General features: G+C 42.0%; 1 protein-coding gene across 2 annotated transcripts; it reads left to right on the top strand.

Annotated features, from left to right (window-relative positions):
• The first annotated feature begins 6,570 nt into the window (after positions 1 to 6,570).
• LOC124862344 (polycomb protein suz12-B-like) lies at positions 6,571 to 22,162 on the top strand. Of its 2 annotated transcripts, none has more exons than XM_047356204.1 (16): positions 6,571 to 7,264; positions 10,242 to 10,288; positions 10,384 to 10,448; positions 13,936 to 14,004; positions 14,078 to 14,127; positions 14,234 to 14,319; positions 14,398 to 14,644; positions 14,955 to 15,057; positions 15,182 to 15,287; positions 16,225 to 16,399; positions 16,494 to 16,579; positions 16,659 to 16,802; positions 17,026 to 17,183; positions 17,269 to 17,470; positions 18,865 to 18,944; positions 20,327 to 22,162. In XM_047356204.1, the coding sequence occupies exons 1-16, from the start codon at positions 7,099 to 7,101 to the stop codon at positions 20,679 to 20,681; spliced, it is 2,139 nt and encodes a 712-aa protein (XP_047212160.1). In that variant the 5' UTR covers positions 6,571 to 7,098; the 3' UTR covers positions 20,682 to 22,162. The 2 variants fall into 2 exon arrangements, with proteins under 2 accessions (XP_047212160.1, XP_047212159.1); XM_047356203.1 differs by having other exon boundaries at positions 16,491 to 16,579.
• The last annotated feature ends 36 nt before the right edge of the window (positions 22,163 to 22,198 follow it).

Here is a 22,198-nt window from a genome sequence, read left to right as displayed (position 1 = left end):
CTGACTCGCTCCTCCAAAACACCCCAAAGTGGCTCAATAATATTTAGATCAGGTGACTGTGCAGGCCATGGGAGATGTTCAACTTCACTTTCATGTTCATCAAACCAATCTTTCACCAGTCTTGCTGTGTGTATTGGTGCATTGTCATCCTGATACACGGCACCGCCTTCAGGATACAATGTTTGAACCATTGGATGCACATGGTCTTCAAGAATGGTTCGGTAGTCCTTGGCCCATCTAGCACAAGTATTGGGCCAAGGGAATGCCATGATATGGCAGCCCAAACCATCACTGATCCACCCCCATGCTTCACTCTGGGCATGCAACAGTCTCTTACTGGTGCAATGTGCAATCAATGAAGACTGGCTACCAGGCTGGTCCAATTTAGCCATGAAACCTCCCACACTAAAATGACAGGCGTTTCAGTTTCATTGTCCAACCCCTGTATGTCAACATCACTGTATGTTAAATATCCCAGTTCTGGATCATTATCTAAAGAAATCTGAGGTTCTGAAGGTGATTCAGAATGGTTTCTTTGGTATATTGGTCTTTATTGGTTCGTCCATCTCAGGTACTGGTTCTAACTACTGCAGAGGTTCATTAACCAGAACTGATCTTGTTACAGACATTTCACAATAAGTCCCACAGATATCTGTAGTTCTAATGGTTTCTAATGATCCTGGTTAAAATCCAAAATAAAATGCTCACAAACACTGACAGAAATCTAACTTTATCTTTTTTTCTGTATTTATTGTTTCTGTGTGTTTAGAGTTTTCTAAGGTTTTATACCAGACGGGTCCAAAGCTGGTACTCAGTGCCTGGTGTCCTACCTGTTTTAGTTATTTCCCTGGTTCAACACACCTGAATCAAATGATGGTTCATTAGCAGGTCGCTGCAGAACTTTCTGACACGCTGAAGAGGTATTTGGCCTGTGTGAATCCGCAGAGATGCATCGAAAACCCGCAGGACACCGGCCCTTGAGGACTGGAGCGGGACACTTATGTTTGATACAAGAAAGAGAGAGAATCTGTTCTTTATGCCACACTTTAGTTCCCTAATGCCTGTCCTGTCTGTGTCGCGTGTTTAAAATGTGTTGTATTTATTTACATTATTTTATTCTCCATCACTGCTGTAACAGATCAGTCTCCTGTTTATTATCATTGTACTGTTCACTCTGTGTGTTCATTCAAAACACAACTATGGCCATAATATCAAAGGAAATATATTGACTAATAAATGTGATTTTAATTCAAGTTCTGATTTTGTTGACCTCTATTTATTTTGTTGTAATATTTAATGAAATGTTTTTTGCTGCACAGAAAACAGTTTTTGCCCTTCATTACATGTAGATCTCAGTATGAACCTACATTCTTATCCCATATGATTGCAATGCTTTCTTCAAAAACTGAACTTTCTGGACTTGAATGTCCTGACTTTTGACTCGGAAAAGTTTCATTACCCCCAAGAGGGAGAATTACAGAAAAAAACAACCAGCATGAAGACATTAGCCTTGTGATACATCCACAGATCGCTACCAAACTGTTCCTTGCTTGGTAGAAGACGTTCGTGGAGGACATTTTGATCCCAGTCTTCATGCAGTCATCCTCTGCATATGAGTCAGTTTGGATGCAAAGTGATGGTGGCTGGAAACTTTGGAGGCAACCAATGCTAGTCTATGCCAGTGTTCATCCTTCTCTGTGTGGCCCGGCTCATCCACAAAACAGTACATGTCCAAACTACAATGAATCATCAGGGCTGACCTGACCTCCATCCAGAACTTGTACAGGTCAAGGGTCAAGAAAAGGTTAGTTAACATCTCTGCAGACGCCACACATCCTGAACACAAGCTGTGTAGACTTTGACCTTCAGGTTGGCGCTACAGAGCACTGCTAGCTAGAACTAGCCGCCACTCAAACAGTTTCTTTCTGATGAACACAATAAACACCTTTCAGCTGCTCTGCTGGAAACAAAATTAGCTTAAATGAATTATCACAACCTGCCTTCCCTTTTTTCTTTTCTTTATATAAAAACAAGTAAAATTGGTTGTACATACAGATACATGTACATACTGTTACTTTTATCATTTATTTCATTTCCTCTAGAGTTTATATATCTCTGTATTTAATGTATCTGCACTGAGCTCTTGTGTGACCCTCCATAGCCATCAGTCTGATAATTATATTAATGGTAATAGAGCCACTTTTCATGGCTGCATCTGTTATGATGGTTCTCCTGGTTAACTGGTTAAATGTTAAAATGGGTGGCTGATATGAAGAAAACATTTTAAGATGATAAATCTGCAAGAACAGTTTAAAACAGTTTAAAGAGTAAAATATTTTTATTCTGTTGCTTTCATCTGATTTTATTACATCTGTTTATTTTTTAGTGATTGCATCATGAGGTGTGAATGCTTTTTGCTACTTTTTTGCTGTTTTTTCATTAAGAGGCCAAATTGACCTGAAACTGGTCTGTTTCACTGAAACATACTGCTCCCAGTTTTACATATAGTAAAAACTGACTTCTACTCTGAATCCAGCCCCAAAAATATGAATATAAAGTGGAAGAGGAATCGCTTTGTCTTTATGAAGGTATTCTACTCACTAGCTACAGGGGTTGGACAATGAAACTGAAACACCTGGTTTTAGATCACAATAATTTAGTAGTATGGTGTAGGGCCTCCTTTTGCGGCCAATACAGCATCAGTTTGTCTTGGGAATGACATATACAAGTCCTGCACAGTGGTCAGAGGGATTTTAAGCCATTCTTCTTGCAGGATAGTGGCCAGGTCACTACGTAATACTGGTGGAGGAAAACGTTTCCTGACTCGCTCCTCCAAAACACCCCAAAGTGGCTCAATAATATTTAGATCTGGTGACTGTGCAGGCCATGGGAGATGTTCAACTTCACTTTCATGTTCATCAAACCAATCTTTCACCAGTCTTGCTGTGTGTATTGGTGCATTGTCATCCTGATACACGGCACCGCCTTCAGGATGCAATGTTTGAACCATTGGATGCACATGGTCCTCAAGAATGGTTTGGTAGTCCTTGGCCCATCTAGCACAAGTATTGGGCCAAGGGAATGCCATGATATGACAGCCCAAACCATCACTGATCCACCCCCATGCTTCACTCTGGGCATGCAACAGTCTGGGTGGTACGCTTCTTTGGGGCTTCTCCACACCGTAACTCTCCTGGATGTGGGGAAAACAGTAAAGGTGGACTCATCAGAGAACAATACATGTTTCACATTGTCCACAGCCCAAGATTTGCGCTCCTTGCACCATTGAAACCGACGTTTGGCATTGGCATGAGTGACCAAAGGTTTGGCTATAGCAGCCCGGCCGTGTATATTGACCCTGTGGAGCTCCTGATGGACAGTTCTGGTGGAAACAGGAGAGTTGAGGTGCACATTTAATTCTGCCATGATTTGTGCAGCCGTGGTTTTATGTTTTTTGGATACAATCCGGGTTAGCACCCGAACATCCCTTTCAGACAGCTTCCTCTTGCGTCTACAGTTAATCCTGTTGGATGTGGTTCGTCCTTCTTGGTGGTATGCTGACATTACCCTGGATACCGTGGCTCTTGATACATCACAAAGACTTGCTGTCTTGGTCACAGATGCGCCAGCAAGACGTTCATCAACAATTTGTCCTCTTTTGAACTCTGGTATGTCACCCATAATGTTGTGTGCATTTCAATATTTTGAGCAAAACTGTGCTCTTACCCTGCTAATTGAACCTTCACACTCTGCTCTTACTGGTGCAATGTGCAATCAATGAAGACTGGCTACCAGGCTGGTCCTATTTAGCCATGAAACCTCCCACACTAAAATGACAGGTGTTTCACTTTCATTCTCCAACCCCTGTATATGAACAAGGGAAAAGTAGCATGGCAATTACTTCCTGAGACAGGTTTAGAAACGAGTTTTAAAGTTGCTGCTGCTGCTGCCTACAGGAGGCGTAACCACTGACCCAAAAACATAATGAGGACAGAAATAGCTTCTAACTTCACCCTAGCTGCACTGATCATATGTTCACACAGTGCATGAATCTCCAGCCGTGACCAAAGAAGGCTCTGTCAGAGTGGGATATGGCCTGGAATCGAGAGAGAGAGAGAGAGAGAGAGAGAGAGAGAGAGAGAGAGAGAGATAGAGATAGAGATAGAGAGCGATAGATAGAAAGAATCCATTTGTGGGGTTGCTTCGCTTCCATGGGAGTGGGCTTCCTCTGACTTTTGCCCATTAACACCGCCATGGATAGAGAAGAGGACTGAAACGTCCTCCAAGAGGAACTTCTTCCAACAGTCCACAAACATTTGGTCATGATCCGTGGATTTTCCAGCATGTCACAAAGCTAAAATGATAACAAAGTGGCTAGGAAATCAAAACACTGGAATTCTGGGCCTGTAAACAGGAAACCCACCAGATCTGAGAACCAGGGGTCTAGTGTCAAATAGGTGCAGAAACAGAAGCCAACAAATTCTGATCATCTCCAAACAACTCAAGAATGGGTCACAATCAGTCAGGATTTGGTCTAAAAGTAGATATCCAGCATCTCAGAGGTTATCAAGAGCAAAAACAAAGAAAATATTTAAAAGGTATATTAAATATCATCATGCTACATTTACATACTACTTCAAAAATCTGCTTTATTTGCTGTCATTTCACCTTTTTTATGTACTCTCTCTGTTTTTTCTCTTCCTAGAAGCTACATCTGGCCTGGCTCTGTGTTTAGCGATGACACCTTCCTGGAGCTGGGCATTGGCTGAGCTGCTGCTGCGGCCAACAACGAGGTTTCTTCCTGTTAAAAGGGAGTTTTACTCTCCACTGTCACTACATGCATGCTCAGTATGAGGGATTGCTGCAAAGTCAATGAAAGGAATTGTCCACTGTCTCTACATGCTCATCCAGGAGGAGTGAATGCTGCAAGTCACTGCAAGATGCAATCTGTTGGGTTTCCTTAGATAGAAAAACTTTTAACCAATTTGAATAATAAACTTAATTTAACTGCATTGTTTGATAACTAGGATGAAATTGGAATGGATGTACTAGACTTAGAATCTGTATGATTGGATTGAACAGACTTTGTAAAGTGTCTTGAGATAAGGTGTTGTGAATTGGTGCTATACAAATAAACCGAATTTATAATGAAAGCTTTTAAAACGTATAAAATATTCTAATTATCATTTTCATTTTCTGTTTTCAATTCAATTCAAAAATACTTTATTAATCCCAAAAGGGAATTATATAAATAATAATTAATAAATAATAATAATTTATAGTCTTTCATTCACAAATTTTAAAACTGCATAATCATTTTGACTGTGAACTCTGGTCATTTTATTAGCTTAAAGTCTACGCTGCATTTCAAAAGTGGAAAACATAGAAATCTGAATAAAAATAATGTTAGCTTATAGTGTACAATGATTTCCACTGGACCGAATGTATGAAGGCGCTTGGCTCCACTAAACAGGAGGCGGCAAACGCGCCTCAGCTCTGTGCCTCCTGCTTCTAAACTCGGTAGCAACCAATAGGAGCTCAGCATTTCAGCAGCAAACGCAGTGATTGGGTAAAGAAATTAGAAGGCGGGATCTGTAAACACGAGTCATCCTTCTGCGGCAGCGTACATTATTCAGGTCACTGAAGTTAGCGCAAAGAGGGAGGAAAGCATCTATTTAACCCTTCAAAATAAAAGCAAAGGTGTTACATTCACACGTGTAAAGTGTATCTCTCTAAATTAGAATATAATTAGTACATTTATGACACTTTTTAAGTATACACACTGAATAATTTTACCTGCCATAAGGACCACTGAGCTTGATTGGCCAGCAAAATGACCTGACCTAAACCCAACAGAGAATTTCTGGGGTATTGTCAAGAGAAAGACGAGACACCAGAACCGAAAATGCAGACGAGCTGAAGGCTGCTATTAAAGCAAGGGCATTCTCAATACATCAGCAGTGCCACAGGCTGAATACCTTCTTGTTACACCATGTTGATGCAGTAGTTGTATGCAAATGTAAAAGATGTCCTGATATTACAAACCTTTTTTTTTTTTTTACCATTGGTCCCCTAGTGCTTGTGCACCTTTTCTACCACGTTTCCTTCCACTTATGTCACCATTAATATGCTGGAAGGAGCTCTCTGTGATCAGCTTTTCATACTTTTTCTACTTGAGCCAGCTGTCAGTGGCGGTGTAATGGGAAACTGTCAAGTCAGCTGTGTGCCCCGTGTTTGTGTAGGCCATAACATCACAGTTCTGTATTATATATATATATATATATATATATATATAATTTTTTGGTGGTGTTATGTGATATTCAAATTTTCTAAGACACAAAATTTTGTGAGTTCATTAGTTGTAAGCCATAATTGTAAAAGAAAAAGTAACAGAGATAAACACCTAAAATCTATCTCTCTGTGAGCATTGCTAGTCTAGAATGAAGGTGCTATTTTTTTTTTTAAGATTAACTTGTATTTTTTTCAAATCACATTAATCAAAGACAATTTGCAGTTGAATTTAAATTTCAACTGAGTTTATTGTGAAAATATTGACCGGATATGATCGGGGCTAATTCGGGGCTCCTTCTTTAAACCCAACTTGCTAACAGTCACTCGGCGACAATGATATGCATTTTCCGTTAATTATTTGCCTTAAACCGATTGTGGTGCTGCCGGTTTAGGTTTTTTTTCCGTTTCTCCGTGTGGCCGTGGGGTTATTTTACCGTCCTTCAGGGTGTAAACCCGGTGTCGGGGCGATGCTAACCGGTTAGCCCGGGGTTTCCGCCTCAGCTCGCCGGAGGCTGTTCTGTTCCGCGCATTCTTCGACCTGCTAACCGCTAAAACAGGGTTATTAATAAAAAACGGAACTCTGTCGCTCAAATGCAATAAGTTAGAAATTTAGTTACATATCTTTAAAATGAGGACTTGATGGGTGTTTATAGTTAGCGATTGGTTTTCGACCATCGCTGCCTCTTTTGTTTTGACAAAGGAAGAAGAGCAGCTGAATTTCTTCATTTATTTATTTCTTTCCCACTACACCCTACGTCAGGTGGGGGAGCCAGCTTCACTGCTATTCTGCTCTAGCTTTTGACCTCCATGGCTCCGCACAAGCAGAGCTCCTCAGGTGGAGGCCAACACCATGTGGGTCTCGGTCCTGGAGGAAAAACCAACGGGTTGTACCAGCCGCCCTCCGCTGCAGCCAAGAAGCCCAACATGCAGCTGATTCAGGCCGACCACGAGTTGTTCCTGCAGGCCTTCGAGAGTGAGTCCCTACTGTCACCGAGCTGCATGTGTAGAGATGCACGTCTTGAGGGCTTAATTTAACATAACAGGATGTTTCACAGTGGCCATGCAGTTGTAGAGATGAGGGGAGCAGTTAGACTGTCGTCTGCAACCACTGTCAAAGCTTTGCTCCTTGATTTTCATCTACCACTAATTCCCATGTGTTAAATCCTTGTTATTAAATCATTGACGTAAGCATCTGATCCAGAGCTTCAGATTCAGGGCGTAAGTCAACGGCTATTTCACAGTTTGCATCATGTAGACTCATTAAAACCCAGGTTATGATCTGCAAATAGGTGATCATATTTGTGAAAACACAAAAATTGTGATTTCCATAAAATAGCTTTGTCGTTTTTGGCTACAGTAGTTTCAGATCAGTCCCTGGAAGGGTTAAAAATGGACAGAGTTCTAAAAGTTATTTAAAATCATTACATCGTATAAGTATGATTTATTATTTGTGAAAACTTTATTGTATTTGTAAAAATAAAAGTAAACACTATGGTGATTTTCTTAGTTTTCTGTTTAGGCAAGACTAGATGGGAACCAAACTGAAAACCAGCATACCTAGACTGGTCAAAGCTAAATGAAATTATTCTTCAATCAATAAATCTTATTTTAGACACAGTTTTTGATCTGTGAAAACTTTATTCTGTTTGTAAAAACAGGACAAAGCTGGATTTTAGTCACTCAGTCGTTTTTTGTGCCACTTAGGCCACAATAAACAGGATCCACTTTAAAACCACCTAGACTGGTTAAAATTGGACATGATTTTTTTTTAACTTTACATTTAATAAATAACTACCTTATTTTGTCTGATCTCACAACAAAAACTATTAGCAAATTTATATTCCAAAGATATTAATTTGATTCAAACCTACAATACCTTTAATTGAATTCTGACATTTAATCTGTATAAAAATGTGACTTATCTGAATAAATGAACAGTAATTGGTGCAGCATCATGTAAAATAACTTGAGTACAACGGCATGCAAAGCCAATCTTTTATGTCTTAAAATAAAATTGTGGTTCATTGACCTCAAATTATTTTATGTAGGTCCAGCTTATAACAGATACTGGTACTTTAGCAGAGAAAACTGGTCAAACTGTTATTCAGTTTTACAGAATCCAACCCGGACAAAATTGTATTAAAACCAGCCCAGTTCTGCCAATGCAATCCAAAGTAATAGATTCAGATCCATTTGCGAACAGTGAAGTTCTTCCTGATTAGAATACACTCCATCATTTATCAGTGATTGGTAATTCATCCGTCCACACAGAAACCAACCAGTGAAGACCGTTTATTTTAGGGACAGCTCCTAAACGCATGTGAAACACTTCCCCTGTACTAAATGCAGGGTTTCCAAATGTAGTCAGTGCTTCTGATGCAAGCAAAGTTGTGTTGCATCATCGTCAATATGTTATTATCTGCATCAGACTCTGCTCGACGAAATGTTTATGAGGTTAGATGGCCACTGGAGGATCAGAAAGCTGTGTTTCCTGCTTGTGATCTGCTGCTGTCTTTGCTTTTGTAGTGTTTTACTACATTTGACTTGTTCCACAACCCCGTCTTGATTTTATAGCCTTAACGTCCCTTACTACCCTTTCCAAGATGGACCAGAGGTATGGCAGAAGCGGGTCAGCTTCTGTTCCCCTGTCCCTGACGCTTGCAGAACACCAGTACGGGCTACTGTTGAACAATTGCCTAAAACAGAGTTTGCGCTTTTGAAACAGGATTTTTCCGGATCAGGGTCGCGTCAGAAACATGCAGAACTGTTCTACCAGTCTACATCTGACCAGTTTAGGTATCGTCAAGAAACTCACATTCTCGAGTCTCACAAATTGGAAGTTTTGGAGATGGCAAACTGAGTTTTAATGAGTTTTTAATTTCAGAATAATCCTGTCTGGGTTTCACTAGTTTAGGTGTTTTGGATTTAGAGCTGGAGTTGATCTAATGTAATCCAGATTGAAACAGCCTGGAGTACAGCTCTGTCTTCAGAGTTTATGGCCTAAATTCACATCGACAGGTTGTTTGGTTGCTTTTCCTTAAATGTCTGGATGCTTCCCGAAGAGCGTAGCTTTTTTGTTTCCTTTCAGTTTATTTGCTTCATTCATTCTTCTTATTTAAACATGACCTTCATGTCTGTGCTGGACCATGGTGATCTGCTTCATTACCTTGGAGTGTTGAGGTTCTTCTCAAACCTTAAAGGTTTTACTCATCGTTGTTTATTATGCTCGGGTTGGAGGCCTTCTTCATCTTTAAGGCAGTTCTCGCTCTGCTTCCATCATCCGTACTGGCCCACATCACCCAGAGACACGTTGGAAGCTCTCATCTTTGGCTTGTTCCTACGGTCTGCTCTTAGGGTCCGTACTGAACTGGTGCTGCCTCTGCTTGAACAAAACTCCTTAAATCTGCAGGAGTTTATCTTGGGCATGTTTACGTCTCTTCTTAAACACTTTGCAGCGCCCACATTGGACTGCAGGTGCTTTTGCTAATGCTTCTTTCTTCTTAGATGTTTCTGCTACTTTTAGTCTCGATGCATTATCAGCGTTTATGGTTGGAATGTCTTGATTGTTACATGTCAAATGTTTTATAAGCTGTGATGCTGCTGCCTGTCCTGGCCGGGACGCTCATCTTCGATCTCAATAAGTCCTCTCCTGGTTAAATAAAGGTTAAAAAGTCATAAAGTACAAGTTTATTGCTGGCAAAATGTGCAAAATATGAAGCAGCTGGATCACAAAGCTAAGCTTTCATATGTTTTCATGTTAGAGGTCAAACAGCTGAGAGAAGACCTAATAATAAAGTAGAACATGTTTCATATTTTAAATCTAATTGCTGTGTTCTCTGATTGTTTTTAAGCTTTTAACTTTAATCCATGAAGTTTTCTCCAGATTTGATTTTATCCACATGATGCAGAGTTCATAATGTGTTGATGACCTAAGCTTGTTTTATTTGCAGAGCCAACACAAATCTACAGGTTCCTCCGCACAAGAAACTTGATAGCTGTGAGTGTTGCATTTCCTTGCAAAGAGCGACTGAATTAACTGGAGTGGTAGAGATAAAGATTATTGACACTTCTCTTCTCCTTGTTGCTTTTCAGCCTATATTCCTGCACCGAACGCTCACTTATATGTCGCACAGAAATTCGAGGACCAACACCAAAAGGTAAGATGTTTGCAAATTGAAACCTGTTGTTTTTGCCTCTTAGAAAGCAGGTCAACTGTTACCGTGAGTGAAAGTAGACCGACATGACGGCTGCTGTAGGTGGAGGGGGCCGGTTAGATCAGTTAGGAGACGGAGCGTTTTTCAGTTGGGGCTGCTTTGCATATGGAGTCAGAAGCTGCACAAAAGAATGAAGATCGTGCTGATACACGTGGGGCTGCTTGTGGTTTGGTGCACCGAAAAGGTGTGAGGTTACAGATGGCGGAGCGTAGGGATGTAGGGGTGCGGCTCACCAAGGGTTTTTTGGGGGGTTTAAAGTGTGGGGAAGCGTCTTCGAATAAACTTAGAAGGTGTAAAAAATGTGGCCTAGTAAAGCTGTATTTTTTGAAATGACTGGTTAGAGTGAGATGGTAAAATAAGTCATCTGAAGCTTGTTTGTTGATGATGTCAGAGGTTAACATATTCAGCTAAATAATGGTGCAGTACTCAAATATTAGTTGTTCTTTCACTCGCTGAAAACGTCTGTATTTCATTCATAAAAGAAAGAAAAGTGATTCAGAAATCTGAAATATCCTCCAGAAAGGAGCTTCCTGAGCCAACCCTCCATGGCATCTATTACTCACAGGTCGGACTCCTGTAAGGAAATCCAAATGAATTTAATATGTGATACAGGTATGTTGATGCTGGGTAACATCTGAAAGTTGCAGGGCACCGGCCCTCACAGACTGGAGTTTGACATCTGTGCTTTAATCGGTCTCTCCAGAGGTTTTCTGGAAGCAGGTTTTTGGTGTCCCAAAATGAGAACCAAAATACACGGAAGCCTTGAGTTACCATTCTTGTCCTTGCCTGCGACTCTGGGATGGTCTCCATGAGGACTTCTAAGTGGCTTCTGGCCGTATCGACCATTGCCCTTCTCATGCTTTTGTAGTTTTGATTGTTTTCTAACCAACTTTTTCAGGTGTGAACGATTTCAAACTATTTTCTAGAATCTGCTCATGTCTGCTTTAAGGAATGGGGTAAAACAGCCCCAATAAATAATATCTACCAGCAGGACATCATTTTGGATTTCAGTAGAGAATATCCTCTCTCATTATTCATAAAGATGTACTGGCCCAAATGGGGACCAGAACCACAATTTATAGAAATTAGATGTTTAATAAGATCTTCAAGAAATAATCTAAAAGAAGCTTATAAATATGAGATTTGGACATTTTAATATTTGTCGCTCATATTCCTTAATTTACATGGCAAAAGATGACGGGTTTTCGGGCTGAAGTGTGTGTGAAAAGGACTGTGGAGCGGTAAACAGTGTGTCTTGTTGAATTAAGGTGGAAGGTTTGATCCAGATGGCCTCAGTTCAGTTTCTGTTTCTGCTGCACAGCAGAGACGAGACGAGTAGATTTAATCTAGTTCTATTCAGGTCAGGAAATAGATTTTCTTTAATCACAAACAACAAACAAGGCACAGCAATTACTCATCTAAAGATCTGACCTCAGACGATTTGACTTTAAATAATACCCAGGAGACTGGATGTAGAGGCAAAAAACATCATCATTTTACTCTGGAAATCGAATTTATTTCCATTTTTAGGAAAACTGAGCATTACTAGAAAGAGTTCAGCTTGAAACGGCAGCAGAGGTTGAGGTATTCTCTGTTTTTAGGCTGTCCAGCATGAATAAAGCCTTTTTATTCTGGAAGGTTGGGTCCATTTGAAGGCTGTTTTGAGGCTCTGCAGAGGCCCACAGCTGCTTCTAGTTACTCTGGCTTCTTCCTGGAGTTTCTGCTCGGGTTAAAGCTGGACGGTTTTATGTGAGGCCGCTGGAGAAGGGGTCCAAACTGAGTAAATCAAACGTGCAGAATATTTGAGCCAGACGTGACTGCTCCACTTGTTTAAGTTTAGCACACAAAGCAGCCGTTTGAAACCGACCAAATTAACAAAATACTTTAGGTCCTAACATCATTGATGTTTAAGCAAGTTTCTCATCATTTTCTCTCTGAAACACTCAGCAGTCCAACTGCAGTAAAAAGGCTGAGTTCATATTGAATCTACTAAATTCACATATGCTATAATGTTTATCGATTTATCGGACATTTTTTGTTAATTCAAACTAACAGGTAAAGTTTAAAAAGTGAAAAACAGCGATACAGATTAGCATTGGATAAATAAAATCCATTTATTGTCCTAAAATAATTCGGGAAAAGGAGACGGCGTTTCTCCAGGATCTTCTTGGGTCATTGTGATGAATTATTAAAAATATAAAAACACGTAAAACAAGATGAGTAATGTAAAATATGTGATGTTAGTAGCAGCTCGGCATGTTGAGGCAGAACAACCGTGTAACAGTCTGCTGGATTTGTTTATCTGATGGCAGCAGTCCATGAAGTTCACGTAGATGGGTTGGAGGCGTTTCTGATGAAGATCAGCAGTCTGTTCCTGCAGGAACAGGGACACTCTGATGACCTTCTCATCTCCCCTCACCTTCCGCTGCAGGGCTGTCTTCTCTACCTCATCGTTGTCTTGGACAGTTAATCCCCAGATTGTTCAAAGTGCAGCGGGTTTAGATCTCTGATCGTTTTTCTGATGGGAAGAGAGGCTGACATCTCTGAAAGGATAATAAAACAATGTAAAAAGATCAACTCTGTTTTTATTTTCATTTTTTATTTTAAAACATGGTTTATTGATCATTATATCTATCTCAATAGCTGTATTCTTTGAGGTTGGAAGGCCTCTTTGCCATCACCCTAATCTGTAGCTACTTCCACAGATTCAGTTTAAAGATTGAATTAATTGAGATGTAGTTTGAATCTAGAACCGAGACAAGAAATACTAAAACGATAAAATATGTAGATAACCATGAAAGCATCCTGATGGAAACCAGCTGCCCCAGTAAACATCAGAACTTTGGGATATTTTCGGACTTTTAACCTCAGAGTTACTTAAAATGGTTTCATTGAGGATTTGCTGATAAGACTTAAATTGTTACCGTAACAATAACTCTTGCTTGTTTTTGCCATTGTTGTCTGTCGGTCTTGTCCAGTAAGGCGTGTGCTGCCTTGATCTCAGTGGGTCTTTAATCTGGTGCAATATATGTGTGTGTGTGTGTGTGTGTGTGTGTGTGTGTTCCTGTCTTGGCATCACAGTGAGAACCATTTTCCCGATTTCACCATCAAATTGAGGACCGTTTGTACCAAAGTGAGGACATTTTGCTGGTCCTCACGACCTATTTTGCTAACGGTTAGGTTTAGGACTAAGGTGTGAATTGACTTTAGGTTAAGGTTAGGGTTAGGTAAGCACTGGTAATGGTTAGGTTTAGGGTTATTGTCAGGGTTAGGGCATAGAAAGGGTCATACATTGAGCTGGATTATGATGCAGCGCTACCACTTTAGGAAAGAGAAGCCACACTAAGGACAGTTTGTTGTTGAACTAAATCTTGAACAAGTTAACTGTTTAATCTGTTGAATGATCTCTCATGTTTGTCTGTATTTACAGGAAAACCTCCAAGGTAGACAATCTGCTGTTCAAAGTGGAAAAGATGAGAGGAGAACAGGAGACTCTCAGGTAAATGCTCCTCCGATGGCACAAAACTCAACCCTCATCCTGCATTTTAAAACACAGTTTTTCGTCCCTGCAGCTTGGCCTCTAATCTGCAGCTCACCTTTACCGGCTTCTTTCATAAAGCTGGTGAGTTGGTCTCTCTCACGCGTCTTCCAGTGGCTGATATGATGCATTTTCTTCCTGTTTACCTCAGCGTGGCTTACAAAAGGTGGTGTTGTCTTGTTGTGATCAGGAAAACCGTCTCAGGATAGTGAGAATGAGCAGATCTCAGTTTCTCTGGAGGTCCTGTTGGTGAAAGTCTGCCACAAGAAGAGGAAGGTTTGTGTTCAGGTACAGGATGATGCTTGTAGATCTACTTCCAGGTTTAGCTGAGGTTTCCTCCTTTTGTTTTTTTAGGATGTCAGCTGTCCGGTGAAACAGGTCCCAACAGGGAAGAAGCAGGTCCCTCTGAACCCAGACACAAGTGCTGGAGTCCAGGTCAAATTGGGCTCCCTCCCCACCCTACTGGTCCCCAGCAGCGAGTTTGAACCCAGCAACTCACACATGGTCAAGTCTTACTCCTTGCTCTTCAGAGTATCGAGGTCTGGATGCTCTAGAGGACAGATCAACGGGTTGACCAACGGAGAGAACCACCACAGCAGAGGTGAGCAGAGCAGATATCTTCTACATCTTTAGAGCTTTGGATGTTTTTCTTCAGCATTTGAGTATTTTTCTCTTCCATTTACTTTTTTAAAGATTAATCCAGTTTATTGTATAGTTTAGGCAGTTACAGCGAAATCCATCTAGATCTTTTTGACTTTTTTTAATAAAAACATTTGGGATTTGACTTGAATTCAGCTTCAGTTTATATGTTTGAGAAAGTGTTTAAAGCAAAGCAAGAGTTTGAGCTTCAGTGACATGTCTTATCTCCACATTTTGAAATGATGTAGAAGTTCGCCTTGTTTCTGGTTCAGATTTTTCAGACGAATCCGTCAACAGGAAGAGGAGGAGCTCCTCTCTTCGGGAGGAGGGAGAAATCATGTTTGTGGCTCAGATGACTGTCTTTGATAAAAACAGGTGAAACTCGCTCGCAGCTTCCGACTCAGACAAGCCTCACCTTCTGAAGCAGAAAAGCAATGCTGTGGTCTCTGTGACGCAGAAACCAGAGGTGAGAAGCTGTAACTCTGATGTTTGTGTGCAGGCGCCTGCAGCTGCTTGACGGGGAGTACGAGGTGTCCATGCAGGAGATGGAGGAGAGTCCTGTCAAGAAGAAGAGGGCGACCTGGGAGACCATCCTGGATGGGAAGGTATCTGCAGGATATATGCATATAAAATTATCAAATTTTAAAGTAAAAAAATTCTAATTAAAGGGAATATATCATAATTTTCATGAGGAACTTTTCAAAGAAATGTCTGAGTGCAGTAGCTTGGAGACCTAACAAACCGGCACTCCACAGATGAAATATAAGCTGTTTTTGGAGGGTCCAGTATGTCTGTAAATTATCGAATCACTGCTTGTATTAAAACTAATTCAAAACAATCAGATTTCTAGAAGCAATCACTGAATGTTTATTGCCCTTGCTTAGGACTCCAGTTCTCACTGTTGTGTAAGTCTCACTTTTTTCCAGATTATTGGTCCAGATTTTACTTGAGAGGTTTTAGCTGTGCTGCATTAATGTAGATGCCAAAACGTTATGACAAGGACACCATCAGTCACACCATTCCAACTCTATCAGGCGGTTAGTTTTCTCACAACAGATAGAGACAGTCTGGAGGTCTGGCCCTTAAAGCTGATGCTACCTTTGGTGGGTGGAAGGGAAGTTACAGCACTGAGACAGCCACTGCATTTGGCTCAGACACGGTGGAAAAAAAACAAATGAAAGTTGAAGCTCCTTATCTTAGCTAAACAAGCAGGAGGATCAGTTGTTGATTTAATTCAACCTGCAGACATCAGATATTTGTACTGACAGAAGACGTTATAGAAAGTGACGGGTTTTAACAGATGCTGTGTCATCATCCGTAAGTGGAAGTGCATGGTTTTATGGGTGGCATTTCCAAGGGCTCTTTGTGTCAGAAAAGTTTGTTTAAAAATGTGCTTTTTAAAAACAAGGAGACTTCGATTGTGGTTTATTGTGATTTCATTTTTGTAGGGTTTCCAGCTCTAAAATAACACTCAGTTACAGTAACATGAGTTGTAGTAGTAGTAGTAAGAAGTAGTAACACTGTTTCTCTGTCGCTCTGCAGCGTTTGCCTCCATTAGAAAGTTTCTCTCAGGGTCCGACCCTGCAGTTCACCCTACGATGGACCAGCGACCCCTCTGTTTGCTCCACAGCTCCGGTGGCCAAACCTCTGGCCACTCGCAACTCTGATACCAACCAAGACACCCGACCGAGCACACAGAGAGCCACACACACCCAGGGTGAGGAAACCAAATGCTGAGTTTCAACTTTAATCCACCCTTCAGAGGTGAACTGGCTGCAGGATGATGCTGTTTGTCCTCTTACTTCCAGCAGTTAAAGAATCCATGAATGCTGACGTTCAAACCAGGAGAGAACAAATCTCAGTTGAGCCTCGACAGAAGCTACGAATCTTCTATCAGGTCAGAGGCTCGCCTAGATGTGCACCTGATGGCGTCTCTCGGACTCTACTCTCAAGCCTCATGTTCTTTGCTTCTGTAGTTCCAGTACAACAACAACACGCGGCAGCAGACGGAGGCCAGAGATGACCTCCACTGCCCCTGGTGCACGCTGAACTGCAGGAAGCTGTACAGTCTGCTGAAGCACCTCAAGCTATCGCACTCCCGCTTCATCTTCAACTACGTGGTGAGAAATCCAGAACGAGCTTTAACATGTAGACGTCTCTTTCTGGTTTAAACCCGAGGCATCACAGCTGAAAAATTGATCTTGGATCAGTAGGCCAAAATAAATGTGATTGTTTTATTTTTCCACAGTCGAGTATCTCTATATCCTGATCACCTTTCTTTTTACCCTAAACCATCTCAGCTGACAAACGTTCTGAATCACTCGTATCTCTGTGGCTTTCCAGCCTCATCCTAAAGGAGCGAAGATCGAGGTCTCCATCAACAACTGTTACGACGGCTCGTACGCAGGGAACCCTCAGGACATCCACAACCAGCCCGGCTTTGCTTTCAGCAGAAACGGTCCCGTCAAGAGGACCGCGGTCACCCACGTCCTGGTGTGCAGGTAACCGCCCACTTCCCTTCACCTGTGTCCGTTTATTTACACCCTGCTGGGGTCACGGTTCACCTGCTACCTTTCAACCGTGCAGACCCAAGAGGACGAAGCCAAGTCTGTCCGAGTTTCTGGAGCTGGAGGACAGCGACCGGGAGCAGCATCAGAGGACCTACATCAGCGGACACAACCGGCTGTACTTCCACAGCGACAGCTGCATGCCGATGAGAGCTCAGGAGATGGAGGTGGACAGCGAGGACGAGAGGGACCCTGACTGGCTCAAAGAGAAGACGGTGAAGGTGGGTTGCACCTTGGAGCAGAATCTGGTCATTGGGCTCAGTATGTCTGCAACACGGGCCCAGTTTTCTTCAGTGGTCTAAACCAGAGGTTCCTAAAGTTTTCCAACTGTGATCCCCAAAATAACAGTGCCAGACAATGGCGACCTTCTAAAAATACATATAATTTTTACGCTCTCTTTTAATTCATAAAATATAGAGTGATGTAATTATGTTTTTTTATTTCATTTTATTTGTAAATTTTTGTGACATTAGATTATTTGATTTCATCAAAAGTAATTTAATAATTTAATGGGATCTTTAATGATACATTTCTTTATTTCATGATAAATTAATGTATTTAATTTGTCCTTTTTGGCCCTCCATACACCTCAGCTGCCACATCACGATGATTCTGAAAATCACTTGGTGTCTCGCGACCCCCCGGGGGGTCATGACCCCCACTTTGTGAACCCCTGGTCTAAACTGCTGCCAAATTTCCTGAAAAGAGTTGATTTAAAGTCGGAGCAGGAGGAGTTTCAGGAGGAGAACCTGAATTATTTTCACCTTAGCAGGATCAACGTGTAGATAACTGATCAGAGTCTCACCCCAAACTATTTTAATCCTGTTAGCAGAGAAAAACAGATGGGTCTCCTGTATGTGGTTTCTCTTCCCCTGTGAACAGTTTGGTTTCTGTTGACTGTGTTCTAACGTTTCCAGATTGGCGTGACAAGAATCATGCCAGAACGAGCGACTCAGCGTGGACGTATCTGCTGCTGGTCTGTTGACGTCAGATTAAACCCCAGGATTCCACCGGCTGTGTTTCTTATTGATAAAACGGCCTCTGAGGTCAGAGGAGTTATGGATTCAGGATGAAAGATAAAAAGGGAAATAGCTGGAAAATTATTGGGAAGATTGAAGGAATTAGTTTTCGCAGTAATGTGTGATCAGGCTGCTCGTTTTAAAGTCCTGGTGCTGGTGGAGTCCTGGGGTTACAGCCGGTTCAAATGTGACCCAGTGTGGCTTCTGTTGATTTCAATTGCTGTCTTTATTTTTTTTAATCCCATAAACTGAAACTGAGAAATTTAATCTCAGCTCCCCGAGTTCACAAGAGGTTTTGTGTCCTTTTAAACTGTCCCAGATTGAAATGTCGTCGGAATGAGCAGATTATTTGTTTGATTTGATTCCTCCATGGCATCTAACAGCCAATCAGAGACGTGTCCGACCAATCCGAACGTCTTTCATTGGCTCAGAGAAGTTTATTATGTTTTTCGTATCAACTCTCTTAAGCCTTCACAACTCGGATCAAATTTAATCTTTCAGAACAAAATAAAATCTTTACAGGAATAAAAATAAATACATTTCTCTGCATTTAATCTGAAACTGTATATCGTCTGACAGTCTGCTCCTCCTTGCAGCAAATCGAGGAGTTCACCGACGTCAACGAGGGCGAGAAGGAGATCATGAAGCTGTGGAACCTTCACGTCATGAAGCACGGGTGCGTACTCTGTTCTGCTGCTTCTTATTTTCTGAATACTTGGAGTTGATCTCAGTTTGATGACTTCTGTTTCCTCACCAGCATTTTTAAAACTGACCTCAGGTTTCAAGTTCGGTGTTCTGAGCACTTTAGCCTCGTGACACGGTGCTCCACCATGCTGGACAATCCACAGATCATCACCAAACTGTGACTGGATTGAAGGAAGATGTTGATCTCAGGGTGTTTCACTGTTTGCATCACACAGGTGTCTTTTAAATTTTTGGGGAAAGAGGATGTGTGTGCAGATGTACTCACACTTGCTGTCAATTTTGGAGCAAGCTCTGCACTGGTGGCAACAGACACTTGGGTTCCTGTATTCAGGTGGAGACTCTCCTGGAGCTAGCTGGTTGGGAAGGTCTATTAAAAGTCGTCAGTATTGTGGAAAATAATGATTGTGTGAAGAATAATCTGCTCTTTGGTGAGAAGCTGAAACTGATGGTGTTTGCAGACATGATTCGTTTGGTTGGGACCTTTTATTCATCAGTAGGTTTACAGGAAACGTCTTGGAAACGAACCGGTGACTGGAGCGTTGAGGACTGTAGCTTCTGAACATGGTGCGCCTGGTCTACCATTGAGCCTCCCGCCCCTGGATCATCACTTTTCCAACAGTTTTCACTCTTGTTCACGTGAGAGCATCGATAAATAACTGGATGTCCCAGTTGTAGTGAGCGTCTGTTTAATCATCGCTGCGTTTAATTTTTAGACCTCGATTTAACAAATTTCCAGCCGGATATACTTGAGATCAATTTTTTATTATGAAAATAGGCCTTTGCAGGTGCATGCGTGGGTTCTCACCGGGTACTCCGGCTTCCTCCCACAGTCCAAAAACATGACTGTTAGGTTAATTGGTGTCTCTAAATTGCCCTTAGGGGTGAATGAATGTGTACATGGTTGTTTGTCCTGTGTTGCTCTGTGTTGCTCTGCGATGGACTAGAGACCTGTCCAGGGTGAACCCCGCCTCTCGCCCAGGATTAGATAGGCACCAGCTCCCCTGTGACCCACTATGGAATAGGCGGTATAGAAGATGAATGAATCAATGAATGAAATAAATACCAGAAATGATCTGTATCCTACATGCCAGACCTGAAGCTTCTTCACTGCAGCTGAACCTCCCATCTTGAAGTTCTTGACCTCCAGTAATCTCAGAGGCCATTTTGATGCAGAGAGGAAGCACCTTTCTTTGGAGGTGACCCTGACCCTCGCTAATAAGAGACAACGATGTTTACAGCAGATCTGTTCCTCTTACAGCAGTTAGCCTGCAGACTTGATTGATTTCGGCTGGATTCTGTACTGTAACGGTTTTTAATCTTTGCACGTTTTTCATTTGTTTGTTTTCCTTCCAGTTTTATCGCTGACAACCAGATGAATGAGGCCTGCCTGCTGTTCACCGAGCACAACGCCGCCGTCATCCTGGAGCGCAACCTGTGCCGCAACCTCCTGCTGCACCTGATCAGCATGCACGACTTCAACCTGATCACCACGCTGACCATTGACCGCGCTGTGGCCCGGCTCCGCCTCCTCCAGAGCTATGCGGCGAAGAGCTACAAAGGCCAGGAGCAGGAGGACGATGAAGAAGAGGAGGAAGACTGGGAGACGGCCGTGGAGTCCCAGCCAGAGCCGGATCCCGATCCTGACCCCGATGCGGCTGATTTTAAGCCCTGCAGTGAGGAGAGCCAAAACAATCAGGAACAGCAGTGAGAGCAGGACAAGGAGACGGGCAAACTCGAAGCAGCAGAACCCTAAACTGGACCCACAGGCCGTACAGTCAAAGGCCTGAATCTGTAAAAACAAGAACAGATTTAATACCCAAAAAGTTCCCAGCAGGGATCATGTTTGTCGATTCATGGAAGTCAGTTTTCTGTTTTCATGACCTGTTAATGAGACTCGAGGCTCCAGATCTTCAGGAATTTGATTGACTTGTTTTTAGGGTTTTAACTCTGCAATTCAAAGGTGCTACCATTTTCCAGGGGTGAAAATGCAACAAATTCAGCCTGAATATCTGCTTTCTTCTATCAAACTTTAATCAGAAATGATAAAGTTTGGACTTTTCTGCTGTTTTATTTCACTCGCTTTGATTTTTTTCAGTCCACAGTTCAGGGATCAAACATAGGAAGAAGAGGAGTGGCTTTCAGGCTCGATGTCAGTCAACAGCTTCTCCAAGCAAAAGTCCGTCAATTTTTCAAATGTCGGAAACGTAAACCTTTCATTTCCTGCCGTACATTTCGGCAAAGCGATCCTGGAGGTGTCAGCCTTAGACACAGCTTAAAACTCCTCATGTATGTTCCACGTCTTGGTTAATTTATCCAGATTCCCTGACTCTGCTGAGCAATTCTGGTTCTGAATGTTGTGGTTCTTTAAGGCAGAAAAACAGAAGCCGATCCTGGACAAGCTGAACCTGCAGAAACAGCAGGTTCCTGGTTTTATTACTGGTGCTAAAACGATTTTATTCCTCAGAGGCGACCTCTCGAACGTCACAGCGTCATCTACTGCCAGATCTTCTCTTTTTAAGAACATCTTTTCCACTGAAGCCGGTTTATAGTTGAAACCCGTTGGTTTGCCTGCGGCTTCCTCCAATCTGTGTGGATAAAACGAGGTGCTGTTTCTGCCTCTGGATGTTTGTACATAAAACTGTAGGTTAAAACGATTAGCTTTCGCTTTTTTTTTCTTCCTGTAATTAGTTTGGGGACAACATGGAGCATCATGCAGCAGGTTTTAGTTTCAGCCACTGGACCAAAGGGGATTCACTCGCTGCAGGTTTCTCTGCTCGTTTCACTTCTCCCATTTTGCTTTTTTGTTGTTTCTTTTCTTTTTAAAAGACTTGGGCAGCATCCAGAACCTCTTCCGCCTTTAGACGACCCGAAGAGCACAGTCCGGACGCTGATTCTGCCTTACACTTCTGCTCCATCCGAACAGTTGTCTGCAGAACCAGCTCCCACATGTGGATAGAACCGGTGCTGGTGCAGAGAGGCTCCACAGCTGCCTCCTGAGTTTTGGCTTTAAACGAGTCTGACGGGATCGTTTTGTTTCTTCACAACACCAGCAGCATTTTGCACAAGATGGGAGGAGCCATGTCAAATAATAATGATGGTCTTAAATAATGCTGTAAAAAAAACCAGCTTGACAACGTAAACTGTTAAGTCAAAATGGTTTTGTAATAAAGTAATAATGTGAAAAATGTCTATTTGGGTTTTCTAGTCTTTCCGCCTGGACATTGT

This window comes from Girardinichthys multiradiatus, chromosome X (genome assembly GCF_021462225.1).
Source record: "Girardinichthys multiradiatus isolate DD_20200921_A chromosome X, DD_fGirMul_XY1, whole genome shotgun sequence".
NCBI classification, from domain to species: domain Eukaryota; kingdom Metazoa; phylum Chordata; class Actinopteri; order Cyprinodontiformes; family Goodeidae; genus Girardinichthys; species Girardinichthys multiradiatus.
This window is presented reverse-complemented; position numbering and strand designations above follow the sequence as displayed.